Source organism: Talpa europaea (genome assembly GCF_964194135.1).
Source record: "Talpa europaea genome assembly, chromosome: 10".
NCBI classification, from domain to species: domain Eukaryota; kingdom Metazoa; phylum Chordata; class Mammalia; order Eulipotyphla; family Talpidae; genus Talpa; species Talpa europaea.
In genome coordinates, this window is record NC_140077.1 from 22933736 (window position 1) to 22950416 (window position 16681).

Genomic DNA, 16681 nt, shown 5'->3' on the forward strand with positions numbered 1-16681 from the left:
GGCCCCCGCCCGGGCGCCCGCGGCTGCGCGGGGTCGCTGGGGCTCGGCTGCCCGCGGGCTCGGTGGGCCGCGCCGGGGCGGGCGCTGCGCTGAGGCGACGCCGGGGCCGGGGCCGGGCCGGGGGCCGGGCCGGGCCGGGGCGGACGCGGAAGCCGGAGCCCGCTGGACTCGCGCCGCGCGCCTGCCGCCCGGGAGCCGGGAGCTGCCGGCGCGGCTTGATTTGTAAACAATGGGTGACGTCGCCGCCGGGCCCTACCACCGCGCGGGGCCGGGGGGGCGCGGGGGCGCCGGGGAACGGGGCGCCTGCGGGGCGGGGGTCCAGGTGGCAGCCTCGGGGCTTCCGAGCCCCACGTCCCTGACTGCGGCCCGTCGGGGTGCTCTGGGGAACTGACCGTCGCTGTCTCTGCCGGTCGCGACGGGCGTTTCTGGACAAGAGACACCCGCGGGGGCCCTGTTGGTTTCTCCCACTCACAGGCGTGTACACTGACGCCCCCACACACCCTCCTCTGGCTGCCCCGCGCCCGGGTTTAGGCTTCGCGCTGTTGAGTTGAGGTGCCGGGTTTTGGGAGGCGAGGAGGCGGGGAGGCGGGAGTAGAGAAGCGAGGCTGGGGATGTGTGCGGAGGTCAGGGGAGGAAAGTGACAGGAGACGACCGTGCGGGCGGTGGGCGTGATGAAGTTGGAATTGGCAAGAAAGGCCGCACGTTAATTTCTCTTGGTCAGCAAGGGGGGCATGTCGGGTGTGAACTGGGCTGGCGTTGCTGGGGAGGAAGTGGTCGCTAGTTTTGGGGGGTCTTTGAACTAGAAATGTCTTTTAAGAAGCCTCATCCCAGTAGGGGGAGTATCCTCTTTGAAGCGGTAGCCGGAGGGAAAAATGGTCGCTCTTTGGATGGAAATGTAGATATGGACCTTCAAGAGGTTATGGTTGATTTAATAATTAACCAGGACTTCATCTATTGATAAATACAAATAGTAGGATAGCAAAGAGGAAGCTACAGTGATAATCTTGTTTTTTTCAAACATCAGAAACTGGGCCTCCATTGTGGCGCAAGGGGTTAAGTCTCTTCACTATGAAGCTATGGGCAGCTACAGCAGCATGACTTTGATCCCTGGCCAGGGAGGTGACCCACATGGAGCAGCAGACCTCTCCAGTCTGGACCTCTGCTCCCCTCAGCAGTGTATTTCAATCAGTCTGCCTGTTCTGCATCCCGCTCTGTCTCTGGTGACTCCTCTCACCTCCCCGCACCCCACCTCTGGCTTACACCCCAGTTCTTGTATTCATAAATAAATCTTTTTTTTTTTTTTTTTTTTTTTTGGTGGGACCCTCGCCGGTGGCCGGGGATCGAACCGGCGCTGCAGAGGCTGCGGGCAGCCTCGCAACCCAGCGCTTAAATGCTGCGCCACCAGGGGAGGCCCCTAAATCTTTTTTTAAAATAGAAAAGTAAAAACATAGTTCCACATGAACGCCTGTAAGCACATGTTCATGGCTATATCCTAGCAGCCATAAACTGGAAACAGGTCAAGTATTTTATCACTGATGAATGAATAAATATGAGACATTGATAAAATGCCAATGACAGAAGACAAAAGGGCTGTCAGCAAAAGGGGTGGAAGTATGGCTATACACAGCAACAGACGAATGTCAGAAATAGTGTGTAAAGTGAAAGAAACCAAACAAAACAGTGCACATACCATATGATTCTATTTATATGATGTTCCAGAATAGGCAAAATTAATTTATGGTGGGAAAAAAGCTCAGAAGATTGATTTTGCCTTTAGAGAGGATGGGGTGGAGGGAGAGAATGACTCAAGAGGCTTGAGGGAACTTTTGAGGGTAGTGGTAATATTCTATATCTTGATATCCTGATAGGAGTTTCACAAGTGCATGTGCTAAAACTCGTTCGATGTTAACCTTAGGAACTCAAATTATATAAATCCTCCATGAAAAGAAAACCTGTAAATATGGAATTCTAATTAGCAGGCATGCTGATGAGTTTAGGGGCGAGGAGTACTGTTGCGTGCAATTTATTCTCAAGTGCACACAAAGGTGAGGTGGATTAATGTGTGGTTAGAAGAACAGTTCAGATAGGTAGGTATATGATAAAGTAGGTATGGTAAAATGTTAATGTTACTGTATGACTCAACAATTCCATTCCTACTTATATATAAACAAAATGCAAAACATACTCATATAAAAATTTGTGCACATAAATGGTTATAGCAGCATTATTCATAATAGCCCAAAAGTGGAACAACCCAAATGTTTATTAACTAATGAATAAAATGTCTATTTATACAATACAATATTGTTTACCATACAAAGGATTGAGTACTATTATATGCTACAACATGGATGAACCTTGATGGCATTATCCTAAGTGAAAGAAATCAGACACAAAAGATGAAGTGATAGATGATTGCATTTGTATGAAATGTCCAGAATAGACAAATCTGTAGAGACAGCATGTAGATTAGTGGTTGCCAGGGAAGGGAGGAGAGGAGAATTAGTACTAACTACTAATAAGTAGGGGATTTCTACTGTGGTGATGAAAATATTCTGGAATTAAACAGTGGTGATCTTTGTACAACATACTGAGTATACTAAAAACCACTGAAGTGTGTACTTCAAAATATATACTGTAATTTTATGCTATGGGAAGTGTATCTCAACTTTTCAAATGCTAAAACATGGTAATGATAAAATCTAGATAGCACCTAAGTGCTGGGTAATTAATAGGGTGTTCACTATCAAATTCTTTTGGTTTTCCTTGACTGACAAACTTTAGAATAAAATGTTAGAAAAATAAACCACAGGAAAGGATGATTAACTTTGTGACATGTCCAAAACGTTGTCCAGAATGGCCTTGGGCATGGGCAGAGGTGGACATGGCTGACACTTGGGAAGGCAAGGGGCTGGGGGGAAGAAGGGAGGAGGTACACCCTTCTGGTAGGTTATTTATTGCTCCACAAGGGAATTGTGCAGACTCACTTCAGTGTTGAAATAGTGTGGACAGGTCACTGTGGGCTGACTAAATTCCTGCCCACCATGGAGGAGTTCAAACTGTATGGCAGGCCTGAGGCATGACAGGGTTTTCTTTTTTTAAGGTTTATTTATTTATGCATACAAGAACTGGGGTACAGGCCAAAGGTGAAGGGTAGGGTTGGGGTGAGAGGATTCACCAGAGACAAAGTGGGGAGCAGAACAGGCAGACTGACTGAAATACAATGCTGAGGGGAGCAGTGGGCGAGTCAGGAGAGGTCTGCTGTGCCATGTGGGTTGCCCCCTGCTCGGGGATGGAACTCTTGTTGCAGTGGCTGCCGACAGCTTCACAGTGCTAACGCCCAACCCCTTGCGCCACCAGGGAGGCCCTTGACACTGTTTTCATGGCCAGCAGCAGCCCTGACTGGTGGGCTGAGGAAGCAGCAAGGCAGACACAGGCTAGCCCTTTACCCATCCCTTCCCTGCCTCCCAGTTCCCAGGGAGGGAGACTCTAGGAACTGGGCAGGTTGGGGAGGAGGGATTTGTACTGAGACAATTTAAGAGATTAGGGGATTCACATTGAGCTGCAAAGATCTGCTAATGAGATGTTAAAACACCTCTCTGTAGAGTTGCAGTTGAAGAAGCTGGAGATGCTAGAGGCAGAAGTTGAAAATGTCTGGAGGCTGCTGTTTGGGTGGGAAAGCTAGTCTGTCACTGGCCACTGATTAATCAGGATGCTTGGAACGTTCAATCTGTAACAGGTTGTCCAAAATGTTGGAGGGCTTTGGGCTAACACTGCTGCTGGGTGCAGCAGTGTGGAATACTTTGCCATTTATTAATATAAAAGTAGAAAGGGCTCAGGATTGCAGAGAAACTTAGAGGATGTGATCCCAGAAGTGGAGACTTGAATGGTGTACTGAGTGGAATAGCATCCCCTCCAAATTCATATCTGCTAGGAACCCATAAATGGGACTTTGCTTGGAGACAGTCTTTGCAGATGTAATCAAGTGACAATGAGGTCAAACTGGATTGGAATGGGTCCTAATGCACTGTCCTAATGGCTTTATATAAAAGGGACATTTGGACATAGAGACATAGGGAGAGGCCATGTGCAGAGGCAGAGGTTGGAGTGATGGTGCCACAAGCCAAGGGCCATCAGTGACTGCTAGGAGAGAGCTTGGAACAGCTTCTCCCTTGGATTCATCAAGAAGGAACCAAGCCTGTTAGCTCATATTGATCTCAGTCTTCTGGCCTCCAAAACTGTGGGAAAATAAATTTTATTGGTTTTAAGACTCCACGGTTATGGTAATTTGTTATGGTAGTCCTGGGAAATTAATGCAAATAGTTCAAGGAATTATTTTTTTTAAGATTTATTTATTTATACATAGAAGAACTGGGGTGTAAGCCAGAGGTGTGGGTGTGTGTGTGTGAGAGAGGATTCACCAGAGAGAGTGAGGAGCAGAACAGGCAGATTGACTGAAATACATTGCTGAGGGGAGCAGTGGGCGAGACAGGAGAGGTCTGCTGCACTATTTGGGTTGCTGCCTGGCGGTCTGGGGATCTAACTCTTGCTATAATGGCTGGCAATAGCTTGATGGTGCTATCTTTAACCCCTGAACCACCAGGGATGCCCAGTTTGAGGAATTTTTAAAAATGTATAAGCCATGGAGAATTTTGTTGAGGTTCTGGGGGTAATTCTGAAAATTAGTGCAAAAACTGAAGGGCTGAGCACCACCCCATAGTTGTGGGGTTATGCTAGGCCCAGCCAGATCTACCATTTGAACAGGAATAAGGAATGAGGAGATAAAGAGATAAAGGGGCCTTTCAACATACAGTAACACAACAGTTTATTTGAACATACAGTAAACCTCTCATTATATGTTGATCATAGGTTAAAAATGGCCATGTCAGGAACACATCTCCATAGGGACTTATTAGGATGGCCCTATAGGCTGATGCAGTTGTGCTCCCATTTCTGGGAATGCAGAAGTGACCACAAGCCCTGGCCAAATGATTGGCAGTGGGAATGGAAAATCAGATGCTCCAAATTGCAGAACGATGGACTGTAGGTGTCAAGGGCTAAATAGCCTACAGCTGTAGAGGCCTCCTGTCTGCATGCCTGGGACAGTAGTGGAACTGACATAATTGAAAATCAGGAGACACTTGGGCAACAGAATTCAGTATTAAAAATTTTTTTAGTGGGCCTCCCCTGGTGGCTCAGCTGTTGAGCGCTGGGCTGCGAGGCTGCCCGCAGCCTTTGCAGCGCCGGTTCGTTCCCTGGCCACTGGCGAGGGTCCCACAAAAAAAAAAAAAAATTTTTTTTAGTTTTATTTGAATAGATAAACCACCCACCATAGAGTTCAAAACTCTAAAAGTCAAAATGAATTAAGTGAAAGTTCTCCCCCAGGACCCATCGTTCCCAGTCATCCAATTTCCTTCCATGGAGGCAAGCTGCGCTATTCTTTGTTGTGTATTTTCTTTTCTTTTTTTTTTTAAAGATTTATTTGTTTATACAAGCACTGGGTACAGTCAGAAGCACGGGAGGGTGAGAGAATTCACTAGAGCCAGAGCGGGGAGCAGAGCAGGCAGAAGGACCGAAGTACACTGCTGAGGGGAGCAGCGGGTGGCAGGAGAGGTCTGCGCGCCATGTGGGACCCTCCTCTGGTGGCCGGGGAGCAGCCGGGGATCGAACTGGCGCCACAGAGGCCGCGGGCAGCTTCGCAACCCAGCGCTCAACTGCTGCGCCACCAGGGAGGCCCCCATGTTGTGTATTCTTTTCAAAGATATTTTATGCATTTATATATTCTGCCTCCTTTGTTAGACAAATTGTAGCTATAGCATAGGCTGCTGTCTGCTTCCCAATTACCTTCCTCCCCTTCTAGTACTGCACTAGCAGCACCAGAATCACAAGAGCACATTTCTCAGCCTCTCTTGCCCTTACATGGGGTCATGTGATTAACTTCTCATGAGAGATATAATAAATGGGAGGTGTTGTGTGGTAATTTTATAAAGTTCCCCTAGTGGAAAAGGGCAAGTCCTTTTCTTTTTCTTTCCTCATTTTGGCCATAAGATGGATGTGATGGTGAGAGATCTGACAGCCATGCTGAATCAGGAAAGGGCAGTGAAGCTGAAGAAATCTCAAGCAGTGTCTGAAGACACAAATACACTCCCAGGTGTATTTTATCTTTTTTTAAATTTTTAAAAAAGATTTATTTATTTATTTATGCATACAAGAGCTGGGGTACAGGCCAGAGGTGTGGGGGGTGAGAGGATTCACCAGAGACAGAGTGGGGAGCAGAACAGGCAGACTGACTGAAATACACTACTGAGGGGAGCAGCGGGCAAGTCAGGAGAGGTCTGCTGTGCCATGTGGATCAGCTCCCTGGATGGGGATCGAACTTGTGCTGCAGTGGCTGTGGATAGCTTCATAGTGCTGAGGCTTAACACCCTGTACCCTCAAGGAGGCCCAGGGTCTCTTTTACGTAAGAAAGAAATAACATTCATTTAATCTTGTTTAAGTGAACCAGGAACTAAAAAAAAAAGGTCACTATCAGAAAATCTGCAGAGGTGGTTTGGAGAGCACTTCCCAGTAAGACCTATGAGAGGTGTTCAGATAGGAAACATAGTAGGTAATAATAGTAACTACCACATATTGATTATTTTGTAAATTTTTTTTGATATATAATTTACATACCATAGAACTTACCCATTTAAAATGTAAATTCAGGGCCTCCCCGGTGGCGCAGCGGTTGAGCTGTTGAGCGCTGGGTTGCAAAGCTGCCCGCCGCCTCTGCGGCGCCGGTTCGATCCCCGGCTGTTCCCCGGCCACCAGAGGAGGGTCCCACATGGCGCGCAGACCTCTCCTGCCGCCTGCTGCTCCCCTCAGCAGTGTACTTGGGTCCTCCTGCCTGCTCTGCTCCCCGCTCTGGCTCTGGTGAATTCTCTCACCCTCCCGCGCTTCTGATTGTACCCAGTGCATGTATAAAAAAATAAAAATAAATAAATAAATAAATAAATAAATAAATAAAAAAATAAAAAAAACATGCCTCTATTAAAAAAATGTAAATTCAATAGTTTAATAAACTTATAGAGTTCTGCAACCTTCAACATAATCTAATTTTAGAACATTTGCATGACTCCAACAAGAAACTTTGTACCTGCCGGCTGTATATTCTATAGCTTTATTTCTGGCATTTTGAAAAGGACTTTACAGATATTATTTCTTTTCATCTTCCAATAATCTCTAAGTTTGACATTATTATCCCCTTTTCATGGATAAAAAACCAAGTTCCAGACATAAGAAACTTGCCCTAAGATTGTGCAAACAACTGTGACAGAACTAGGGTTTAAACATAGTTTTGTTCATTGCCAAAGCCTGTCCTTCTCAAGACACTCCTCAGATGCTGTGACCCAGGCTTTGCAGCCTGGCTAGTTCTTATTCCCCAAGGCCTGTTCATTTCTTTCATTTAGTGCCTCTGCCAGGAGTCATGCCCTATTTTGGGTCCCAAGGCTGATGCCCTTCATGTTTCTTTGGCCAGGCTCATGCAACTTGTTTCTGGCCCTAACCTACTTCCTTTTAATCCACTCTTCTGGCAAAACAGCTTCCTAAAGCCCAACCCTTCCTGCTCAGGTGACCCATCCCTCTGCATAGGCCTACATTGCCTGCTGAGTACAACCTTCAGCAACTTGAAGTTGGGGTTCAGATGATGAAATTCGGTGTGTGAGGATCTTGGGTTCCTCTGAGAAAGAATTTAGCAGATGTTGCCATTCATCAGCACAAGGCACATTTATTGAGGGAAGGAAAAAAAGGAAAGAGAGACACTTGCATAGACACAGATGGGCAGTCTTTTTTTTTTTTTTTTTTTTTTTAGATTTATTTATTTATGCAAACAAGAACTGGGGTATAAGCCAGAGGTGCAGGGGGTGAGAGGATTCACCACAGACAGAGTGCGGAGCAAAACAGGCAGATCTACTGAAAATACACTGCTGAGGGAAGCAGCAGGCAAGACTAGAGGTCTGCTGTGCCATGTGGGTCAGCTCCCTGGTGAGGGATTGAACTGGTGCTACAGTGACTGCCAATAGCTTCATTGTGCTGAGACTTAACCCCTTGCGCCACCAGGGAGGCCCCAGAATGGTACAATTCTTTTTTTTTTTTTTAAAGATTTATTTATTTATTTATACAAGAGCTGGGGTACACTGCTGAGGGGAGCAGCGGGCAAGACAGGAGAGGTCTGCTGCGCCATGTGGTTATCTCCCTAGCTGGCCAGGAATTGAACCCGCGCTGCAGAGACTGCGGACAGCTTCACAGCACTGCACCCAACCCGCTGTGCCACTGGGGAGGTCCAGAACGGTAAGATTCTTAAGTTCAGAGGTCCTCCAATTGGCCAGGCTTGCGTTGTTTGCCCTCTAGCCAGAGACGGGGTCAGTATTACTCCAAATGCAGGGACTGATGATAGGGAAGCAGAGAACCCCTAAAGAGATGTCTGGTGCATTTCAAACAAAAACCTATATCCAGTATAGGCAGGATGTAGTTTTTCCTTAAGTCCTAAATAACCTCAGTGTAATTATTTAGTTGATTCATTTGTTTCTTTATTCATTCAACAAAAAACTTGGGTAAGCAAAACCAAATATAGTTCTTAACCCCTAGAGCCTGCAGCCAAGTGGGAGAAAGGAACACTAATCAAACAATCATAAACAAATCTAGACAGGCAGCAAGTGTTAGATCAGTAATTTGATATGCAACAATTGCGTCCCCAGATTTTTGTGTTTCCTAATCCAAATGACTGTGACATTATTTTAACTGGGTGACAAGCCTTTTATTTCAGGGAATAGAAGTGATCCTTTAAATTCATATGTTCCAAAAGAAGTACCTTTGGATTTAATTCCTGCTGAAGTATATATGAATGAACAACACAGTTCTCTCTACCTAAGTCCTGTGGGTAGGGATACCTGCAGGGGCCTGGCAACTGAAGGACAATTTCCTTTCATTTCTGATTACAAATGGGGGAAATGTTCAAAGCTGCCTCTGAAGGTTCTGTCTAGAGAGGGAGGTAGAGTCTTGGGCCTGTCCTGACCTTCACCCTACTGACTAACAGCTACAGAGAAACAACTTTCATGAGAATAGGTTATAGTGGCAGAAAAAAAAGGATCCAACCAGACTCGAGCTCACATGACCTTGGCGATAACAACCAACATGAGAGTTCACAATGTTCTGGCTCATTTGTGAACATTACATAGATGTTACTACTTTGAAACTTATCACCAGTACCTGTGGCCTCCTGACCTGAGGTCTGGGGTGTTTTTGATTGGTGTGCCAGAGAAATTCCAATTCAAAAGGATCTGCTCTGTTTGCAGGGGTTCCTGCTCACTCTGCAAGGTTCAGGACCACCCCATGCCTCCCTCCCCCACCCCTGAACTGGTGGCTTGGGGTGGATCCGGCTTTCAGAGAGTGTGGTCCTTTCCTCTGTGTGGCCTTTGTCCTCTGGCTACAGTCTGAGCTCTCAGAGGTTAGGATTCATGGCTTTTTCAACTCTCTAGCCCTAAATGCTGAGTCCAGGGCCGGACAGATGAATTCCAACCACAATTGTCCTGTGAGTGCTGTGAATCCAGTCCTGCTCTCTGCCAGCCTCTTGCAGGTACCTGGCTGTTGCCCAGTTTGTTCTCTGGGTGGAGGAAGTGACCCTTGGAGCTTTTATCCAGGGGTTCCAGCCATGAACTTGTTAGATTTTAGCTGCAGAATAGGTTTGTCTTTTCTTCACTGAGTTCCCGCCCGGACTCTCTGACTGTGGTCAATCTTGAGAGGGCTCCTTGGTGAAACTGAAGAAAGTTTTTTTTTTTTTTTTTCCAGCACATGGAATAATGTAGCTGTTAGTCTTTGGTGTATCTGAATGAGACTGGAGAGTTAAGCTTTGCCCTGCCCAGAATAAACAGGTGCACCAGGAAGCAGAAAATTGAAAGTGATTTGTAGCATACATTTATCCTTATTTGTTTTCTCCTTTGGGGAGAATTCCCCACCAGGAGACCTTTGGGGGGGAAACCAGGATATCCTCCAGGCAGAAGGGAGAAACCTGTAACCTAGGTCCAGCCAATCTGATGTTCCCTCTCCAGGGAGTGCTGCAGCCACCCAGGACTAGTGGGCTGTTCGAGAGTCAAGTGGCACCGATTGCTGTGACCTTGGCTGTTCCTGGCTCCTCCACCCCCTTCCTTCCTGCCAGTTCTTCAATCTACTATCTTTCTAACAAACCCAGTTTCTGTTATGTTAGCCAAAGTCAATTCCCAGTGCTTGCCACCCAGTTTGACAGAAAGCTAAATGTGCAACTGAAGGACATGGTTTAAACAAGCCAGGGATATCTGAAACATGGATTACTACACAGCAGTTCACAAGAGTAATGACAGCTCGATGTGTACTGACCTGGGAAAGTCTTCAAGACACATGAAGAAGGGTAACATATGCTGTATATCACCACTTATCTACAAATTATAATTACATATTTATGTATATGTGTGTTACTAGTAGAATAAAATGCCAAGATGAAAGGACTTTATTTTGTTCATGCCCACTTCTCCAGGTCTACAACAGTGCCTGGCACACAGCAGGCATTCAAAAAAAATTTATTGAATGAATGAACTTTATAGGAGAAGATCTAGACAGACACATGTCAAACTGAAAAAGGTGACTTCTTAGAGGAGGGGCTAATTCTTGTATTGCTTGACAGGGAACATTTTATCTGTATTTTTGATTTTTTAAATGAGGAAAATGCCTTCACATATTATTGTGCAATTAAACAATATAAAAGGAAAACTATAGGGCCTCCCTAGTGGTGCAAGGGGTTAAGTCTAAGCACTATCAAGAGTTATCACCAGTCACTGCAGCACGAGTTCAGTTCCCTGCCAGGGAGGTGACCCACATGGCACAGCAGACCTCTCCTGTCTCTCCCTCTGCTCCCCTCAGTAGTGTATTTCAGTCAATCTGCCTGTTCTCCCCACTTTGTTTCTGGTGAATCTCTCACCCCCTCGCACCTCTGGCCTGTACTCCAGCTCTTGTATGCATACATAAATAACATCAAAACTATATAAGAATGGTGAGAAAGTCATTAAAATTGATGATTTCAAAGGTGATTATAACAAATACTGGCAAAGTTAGCTGCCAAAAACAAAGGGAAATAATAGTTATTTCAGGTAAGTACATGATATTTCACTGGGGCTGTTGGACATTTTGACAAGATAAGAAACCATTCAATTTTTTTTTTTTTTAAATAGTCAATAAGTACCATGCCTAACCAGGTGCAACACTAATGCCAGGTTCAGAAATGTTTATTGTGCACATGATACTTATACCTTCTGGTGTGGACATCAAAATATCTTGGGCCTCCCTGGTGGCTCAAGGGGTTAAGCACAGCACTGTGAAGCTATCCGTAGCCTCTGCAGAATGAGTTCGATCCCTGGACAGAGAGCTGACCCACAAGGCGCAGCAGACCTCTCCTGTCTTGCCAGCTACTCCCCTCAACAGTGTATTTCAGTCCATCTGCCTATTCTGCTCCCCACTCAGTCTCTGGTGAATCTTCTCACCTACCCCCCACCCCGGCCCCACACCTCTGGCTTGTACCCTAGTTCTTGTATGCATAAATAAATCTTTTTTTAAAAAAATCCTGTCTTAATTTATGCAAAAAGAACAGCAAGAACAAAAGTGAAAAACAGTTGCAGGTCTGCAAGTCATTTGCATGGTTGGAGGGTGAAGTTGTTGCAGTGTGTGAAGAGGATGATGTTGAGGTGGGGGATTGTGTATATTAATATACAGAATGGTGGGTTATATAAGGGTTTGAGATTATATAGGGGGCTGTTAGCCTTGGATTCAGGGAAGAACATGTGGGTCTTGCCATGAATGCACTCTCCAGTCTGCCCTCTTTCTGTTGCTTGTTTTGGAATAAACCCATTTTGTTGTTGGAATAACTGATTGCTTTTGTTTGACGTCAACAGGATCATGGGTGGATCCTCTTCTTTCTCTTCTATCTTGTTCTTTCTTTTATTTCCCTCACCTCCTTTCTTTCCCTCCCTCCCATACCCCAAGGCTAGGAGATTAGAACATCTCTTCTGCCTCTAAAATTCAAAGTCTTTTGCAGTAGGTAAATTCATACTCGTGCTCTTAAACCATCCCTGACAATCCTGGCCTTCTCTTCTCCACATTTATGAATTTCTAGGAATCCATTTTCTACTTTGATATTTAACTCTCCATAATTCTAAATTGCCTTCTGTTGTATGTGACATATGTGTGTTCATTTTTCTCTCCAAGTCTATTGTAAATTCCTTGAGGGTCGGGGCTGCATTCCTGTGACCTTTTGTTCATTTGTTGGAAACAGATAACTTTCTGAACTTTCATGAATTCCTGCTGTATAGCCTGCTTATCACCAGGTTGACAATCAGTACTTTGAAGGAGTATGATGACTTCAGGGGAGCTATGACACCCTTGCAGAAACAGGGTGTGCAGCCTTGTTAGCTGGGGTGCATTTTTATAGCACTTAGCAATGATACTAACTTCTAATCATAAGTCACAGAGGAACAATTGCTTTTGAGGAGAAACATATCCCTCTTCAGAGTAACTGATTAAACTGTAACTATAAGTATAATGTCTGGTCCCTATCACATAGCAATGGAGACAGAATTGTTTTCTGAGAAAGGAGTTTAGCATTCAAATATTTATCATATCACTTTGAACTTTTATCTAGTCTTAGTAGGTGCCAGACACTGTTCTGCTTAGCAGCTTTTTCAGCAGTTATCTAATTCAATGTTCCCAGCACTCCTTCTTAGAATTTTCGTTATCCTTATTTTCCAGGAGAGGAAATGTTATCAGAAAGTTAAGTAACTTTGGGCCTCCCTGGTGGTGCAAGGGGTTAAAACACAACCTATGAAGCTGTCAGCAGCCACTGCAGCATGAGTTTGATCCCCGGCCCGGCCAGGGAGATACCCACATGGTGCAACAGACCTCTCCTGTCTCGCCCGCTGCTCCCCTCAGCAGTGTTTCTGTAGATCTGCCTGTTCTGCTCCCCACTCTGTCTCTGATGAGTTCTCCCACCATCCCACCCCCCATCTCTGGCCTGTGCCCCAGCTCTTATGCATAAATAAATAAATCTTCAAAAAAATACAGAAAATAAACCCCAACAATGCTTTAACTTTACCATGTTCTCACATCTGTTGCCTGCCTCAGTTAATCTTCATCAGAAGCCTGTGAGGCAGGAAGGGCTAGCATAATGATGGCTATTTCAACCACTGAGGAATAAGTTCAGGCAGGGACAAAGTTATGTGGCTTTTGGTTTCATGATTCAGACAGGAGGGGAAACCCGGGAACCTCTAGAAAGCTGTAAGCAAACAACTGTGGTCTCAAGAAAGCATACCATGAATTCCGTAATTCTGAGATTTCCACATCAGAACCACATTTGGGCGCAGGTAGAACCTAAATGCTGGTGGACTCGCAAGGCAGAATGAAAATGAGAAACTACAACTCCCGGCAGGCCTCGGGGCTGGGTCTCCTCCCTCCCCCTTTTGCCCTAGCTGGGGGGGCCACCCACGACAGTTACTTATTTGAACAGACCAATAATACCACGAAATTCATGTTACCCAATTGCATGGAAGAGGAAGAAGCACCTCAGCCAATCCGAAGTCTCGGGGGGCGGGACCTGCGGTGGGCGGTGAAAGAACTTTGCTGACTAAGATGGCGGCTGAGGCGCAGGGTGAAGGGGAGGTGCCCGCCCGCGAATCGGGTCGGAGGTGAGCTGAGTTCTTGGTCCAGCTGCCTAGGAAACGAGGCCGTGGGCTGGGCACACTGACGCCTTTCCTTTGGGTCACGGTGACCCAGCGGGATCGGGCTTTTGACTTCCCCCGCCGCGTATCGCACGTCGGGGCTGCGGCGGCTGAGGTCCGGCGCGGGCGCCGGTTGGGTCCGGCTGACGGGCGGGGGTCGTGTCGCGGCCCGGGCTGCAGTGGGCCCCGCGGGTGGCCGCGCTGTGGGCCGAGGCGCCGCTGGTGAGCAACAGCCCAGAGGGGTTAAGCCAGATTTCCCGCGTCACACAGCCCCGGGAGCGAGCGCCCTCGGTACCCTTTGATCGGCATCAAGGCGGTTAATGTGATTATCGGAGCATGGATTTGAGTGTCAGAAATGGGTTTTAGTCCTTGAATCAATTAAAAAAAATGTTTTTTTTTTTAACTGAGTTGGTTAAGAACTCCTCAAGAGGAGACCTGCCCTCTGAGCAAGATGTTAAGAGTACAATCCAGTGTTGTTGAGTGTAGGGACAGTGTTGTTCTGCAGATCTCAAGAGTTTATTCATCCTGTTTAGCTGAAACATTATGCCTGTGAATGAGTAACTTCTCTCCCCCTGGCCCCCAGCCCCTGGCAACCACCACTGCACTTTAATTCTATACATTTTACTATTTTAATTATATTTAATTTAGAATCATGCACTATTTTGTCTTCCTGTAACTGGCTTATTTCACTTAGCATAATGTCCTTAAGTTTCATCCGTGTTGTAGTGTATGTCAGAATTTCCTTCCCTTTTGGGGCCTTAATAATTCCTTTCTATTTCCATTCTATGTATATACCACATTTTTCTTCGCCATCTCTGAACATTATTATTTTCACAGCTTGGCTACTTTTTTTTTTTTAAAGATTTATTTATTTATGCATACAATAACTGTGGTCCAGAGGTAGAGTGTATGTGTGTGTGTGTGTGTGTATTCACCAGAGATAGTGGGGAGCAGAACAGGCGGATTGACTATAATAAACTGCTGAGGGGAGCAGTGGAGGAGTCTGGAGAGGTCTGCTGCACCATGTGGGTAGCTCCCTGGCTAGCAGGGGATCTAACTTGAACAGGTGCTGCAGTGACTGTAGATAGCTTCATAGTTTTTTTTTTTTTTTTTAAATTTAAAGAGCAGGTTTATTCGGAAAAGGGACAGAAGAGTAAAAGACACTCGCATAGACACAGGTGGGCAGGAAGAGCTGCCCCGAAAGGAACAGGTTTGTTGAGGGGGGCCTGCTTGGTTGCAGGAGGGCGGCCTTGAGAGAGCTGCCCTCCTGAGAGAGGTCAGTGAAGAGAGGTCCTGGCATGGTACAGGTCACGGGCAGGCAGGCAGGAAGGCCTCTGCCCTGCGGAGGGAGAGAGTTGGTGAAAGGAAGCACCTGCATAATCACAGGTGGGCAGAAAGATTGCTGCCAGATAGCTTCACAGTTTTGAGACCTAACCCCTTGTGCCACCAGGGAGGCCCCACATTGGACACTGTTAATCATGCCTTGGTAAACATGGGAATGCTAGCTAGCATCTCTTCAAGACTGTGATTCCAATACTTTCAGAAAAATATCCAGAAGTGGAATCGCTGAATTATTTGTTATTTTCTTCTTCTTATTTTTTTTTTATAGAGGCATGTTTTATTTATTTATTTATTTGTTGGTTTGTTTTGTTTATACATGCACTGGGTACAGTCAGAAGTGCGGGAGGGTGAGAGAATTCACCAGAGCCAGAGCGGGGAGCAGAGCAGGCAGAAGGACTGAAGTACACTGCTGAGGGGAGCAGCGGGCGGCAGGAGAGGTCTGCGCGCCATGTGGGACCCTCCTCCGATGGCCGGGGAGCAGCTGGGGATCGAACCGGCGCCGCAGAGGCTGCGTGCAGCTTCGCAACCCAGCGCTCAACCGCTGCGCCACCGGGGAGGCCCTCTTATTTTTTTTTTTTTAAGATTTATTTATACAAGAGCTGCATCTTCAGGCCAGAGATGCAGGAGGGTGAGAGAATTCACCAGACACAGAGTGGGGAACAGAACAGGCAGATGGACCAAAGACATTGCTGAGGGGAGCAGTGGTGAGACAGGAGAGGTCTGCCATGCCATGTGGGAATCTCCCTGGCTGGCCAGGAATCGAACCAGCTCTGCAGAGACTGCGGACAGCTTCACAGCGTTGCACTCAACCCCCTGCATCACCAGGGAGGCCTGTTATTTTGAGGACTCACTATTCTAGTTTCCATAACAGGCACACAATTTTGTACTGCTAGCAGTGTACAGAGGTTCCAGTTTCTTGATGTTCTCACCAACAGTTGTTTATTTTTTTTAATAGCTATCCTGACAGATATGAGGTGATATCTCATTGTGATCAGGAACATGGCAAGGGTGCCCACTCTTGTCCCCCCCCCCTTTTTTTAGATTTATTTATTTATTTATACAAGCACTGTGGTACAGTCAGAAGTGTGGGAGGGTGAGAGAATTCACCAGAGCCAGAGCGGAGAGCAGAACAGGCAGACTGACCCTCACCCAGAGGCCGGGGATTGAACTGGTGTTGCAGAGGCTATGGGCAGTTTCGCAACCCAGCACTCAACCACTGCGCCACCGCCACCTGGGAGGCCCTCTTGTCCCTTTTATTCAACATAGTATTGGAAGTCCCAGGCAAGAAGTTAGGCAAGAGAAAGAAAGAAAAGGCATATAAATTGGAAGGAAGAAGTGAAATTGTCCCAGTTTGCAACATGATCTTATATATAAGAAGCTAAAGGGGCCTCCCCTGTGGCACAGCGGTTGAGTGCTGGGCTGTGAGGCTGCTCGCAGCCTCTGCAGCGCCGATTGTATCCCTGGTCACTGGCGAGGGTCCCACATGGCGCGCAGACCTCTCCTGCCACACCTGCTGCTCCCCTCAGCAGTGTACTTCCTCACTCTGCCTGTTCTGCTCTCTGCTCTGG

At 46.6% G+C, this 16681-nt stretch overlaps 1 protein-coding gene across 3 annotated transcripts in view; it reads left to right on the forward strand.

The window, feature by feature from the left end:
- Window positions 1–13683: 13683 nt before the first annotated feature.
- ARHGAP19 (Rho GTPase activating protein 19) overlaps window positions 13684–16681 on the forward strand; it is a gene marked incomplete at its 5' end in the record, with an annotated part of 46474 nt that continues 43476 nt past the window's right edge. For all 3 annotated transcript variants that reach the window (XM_084245648.1, XM_084245649.1, XM_084245650.1), the window contains one exon: window positions 13684–13739. In XM_084245648.1, the coding sequence (XP_084101774.1) occupies window positions 13684–13739 (56 nt within the window). The remainder of the gene's footprint in view (window positions 13740–16681) is intronic.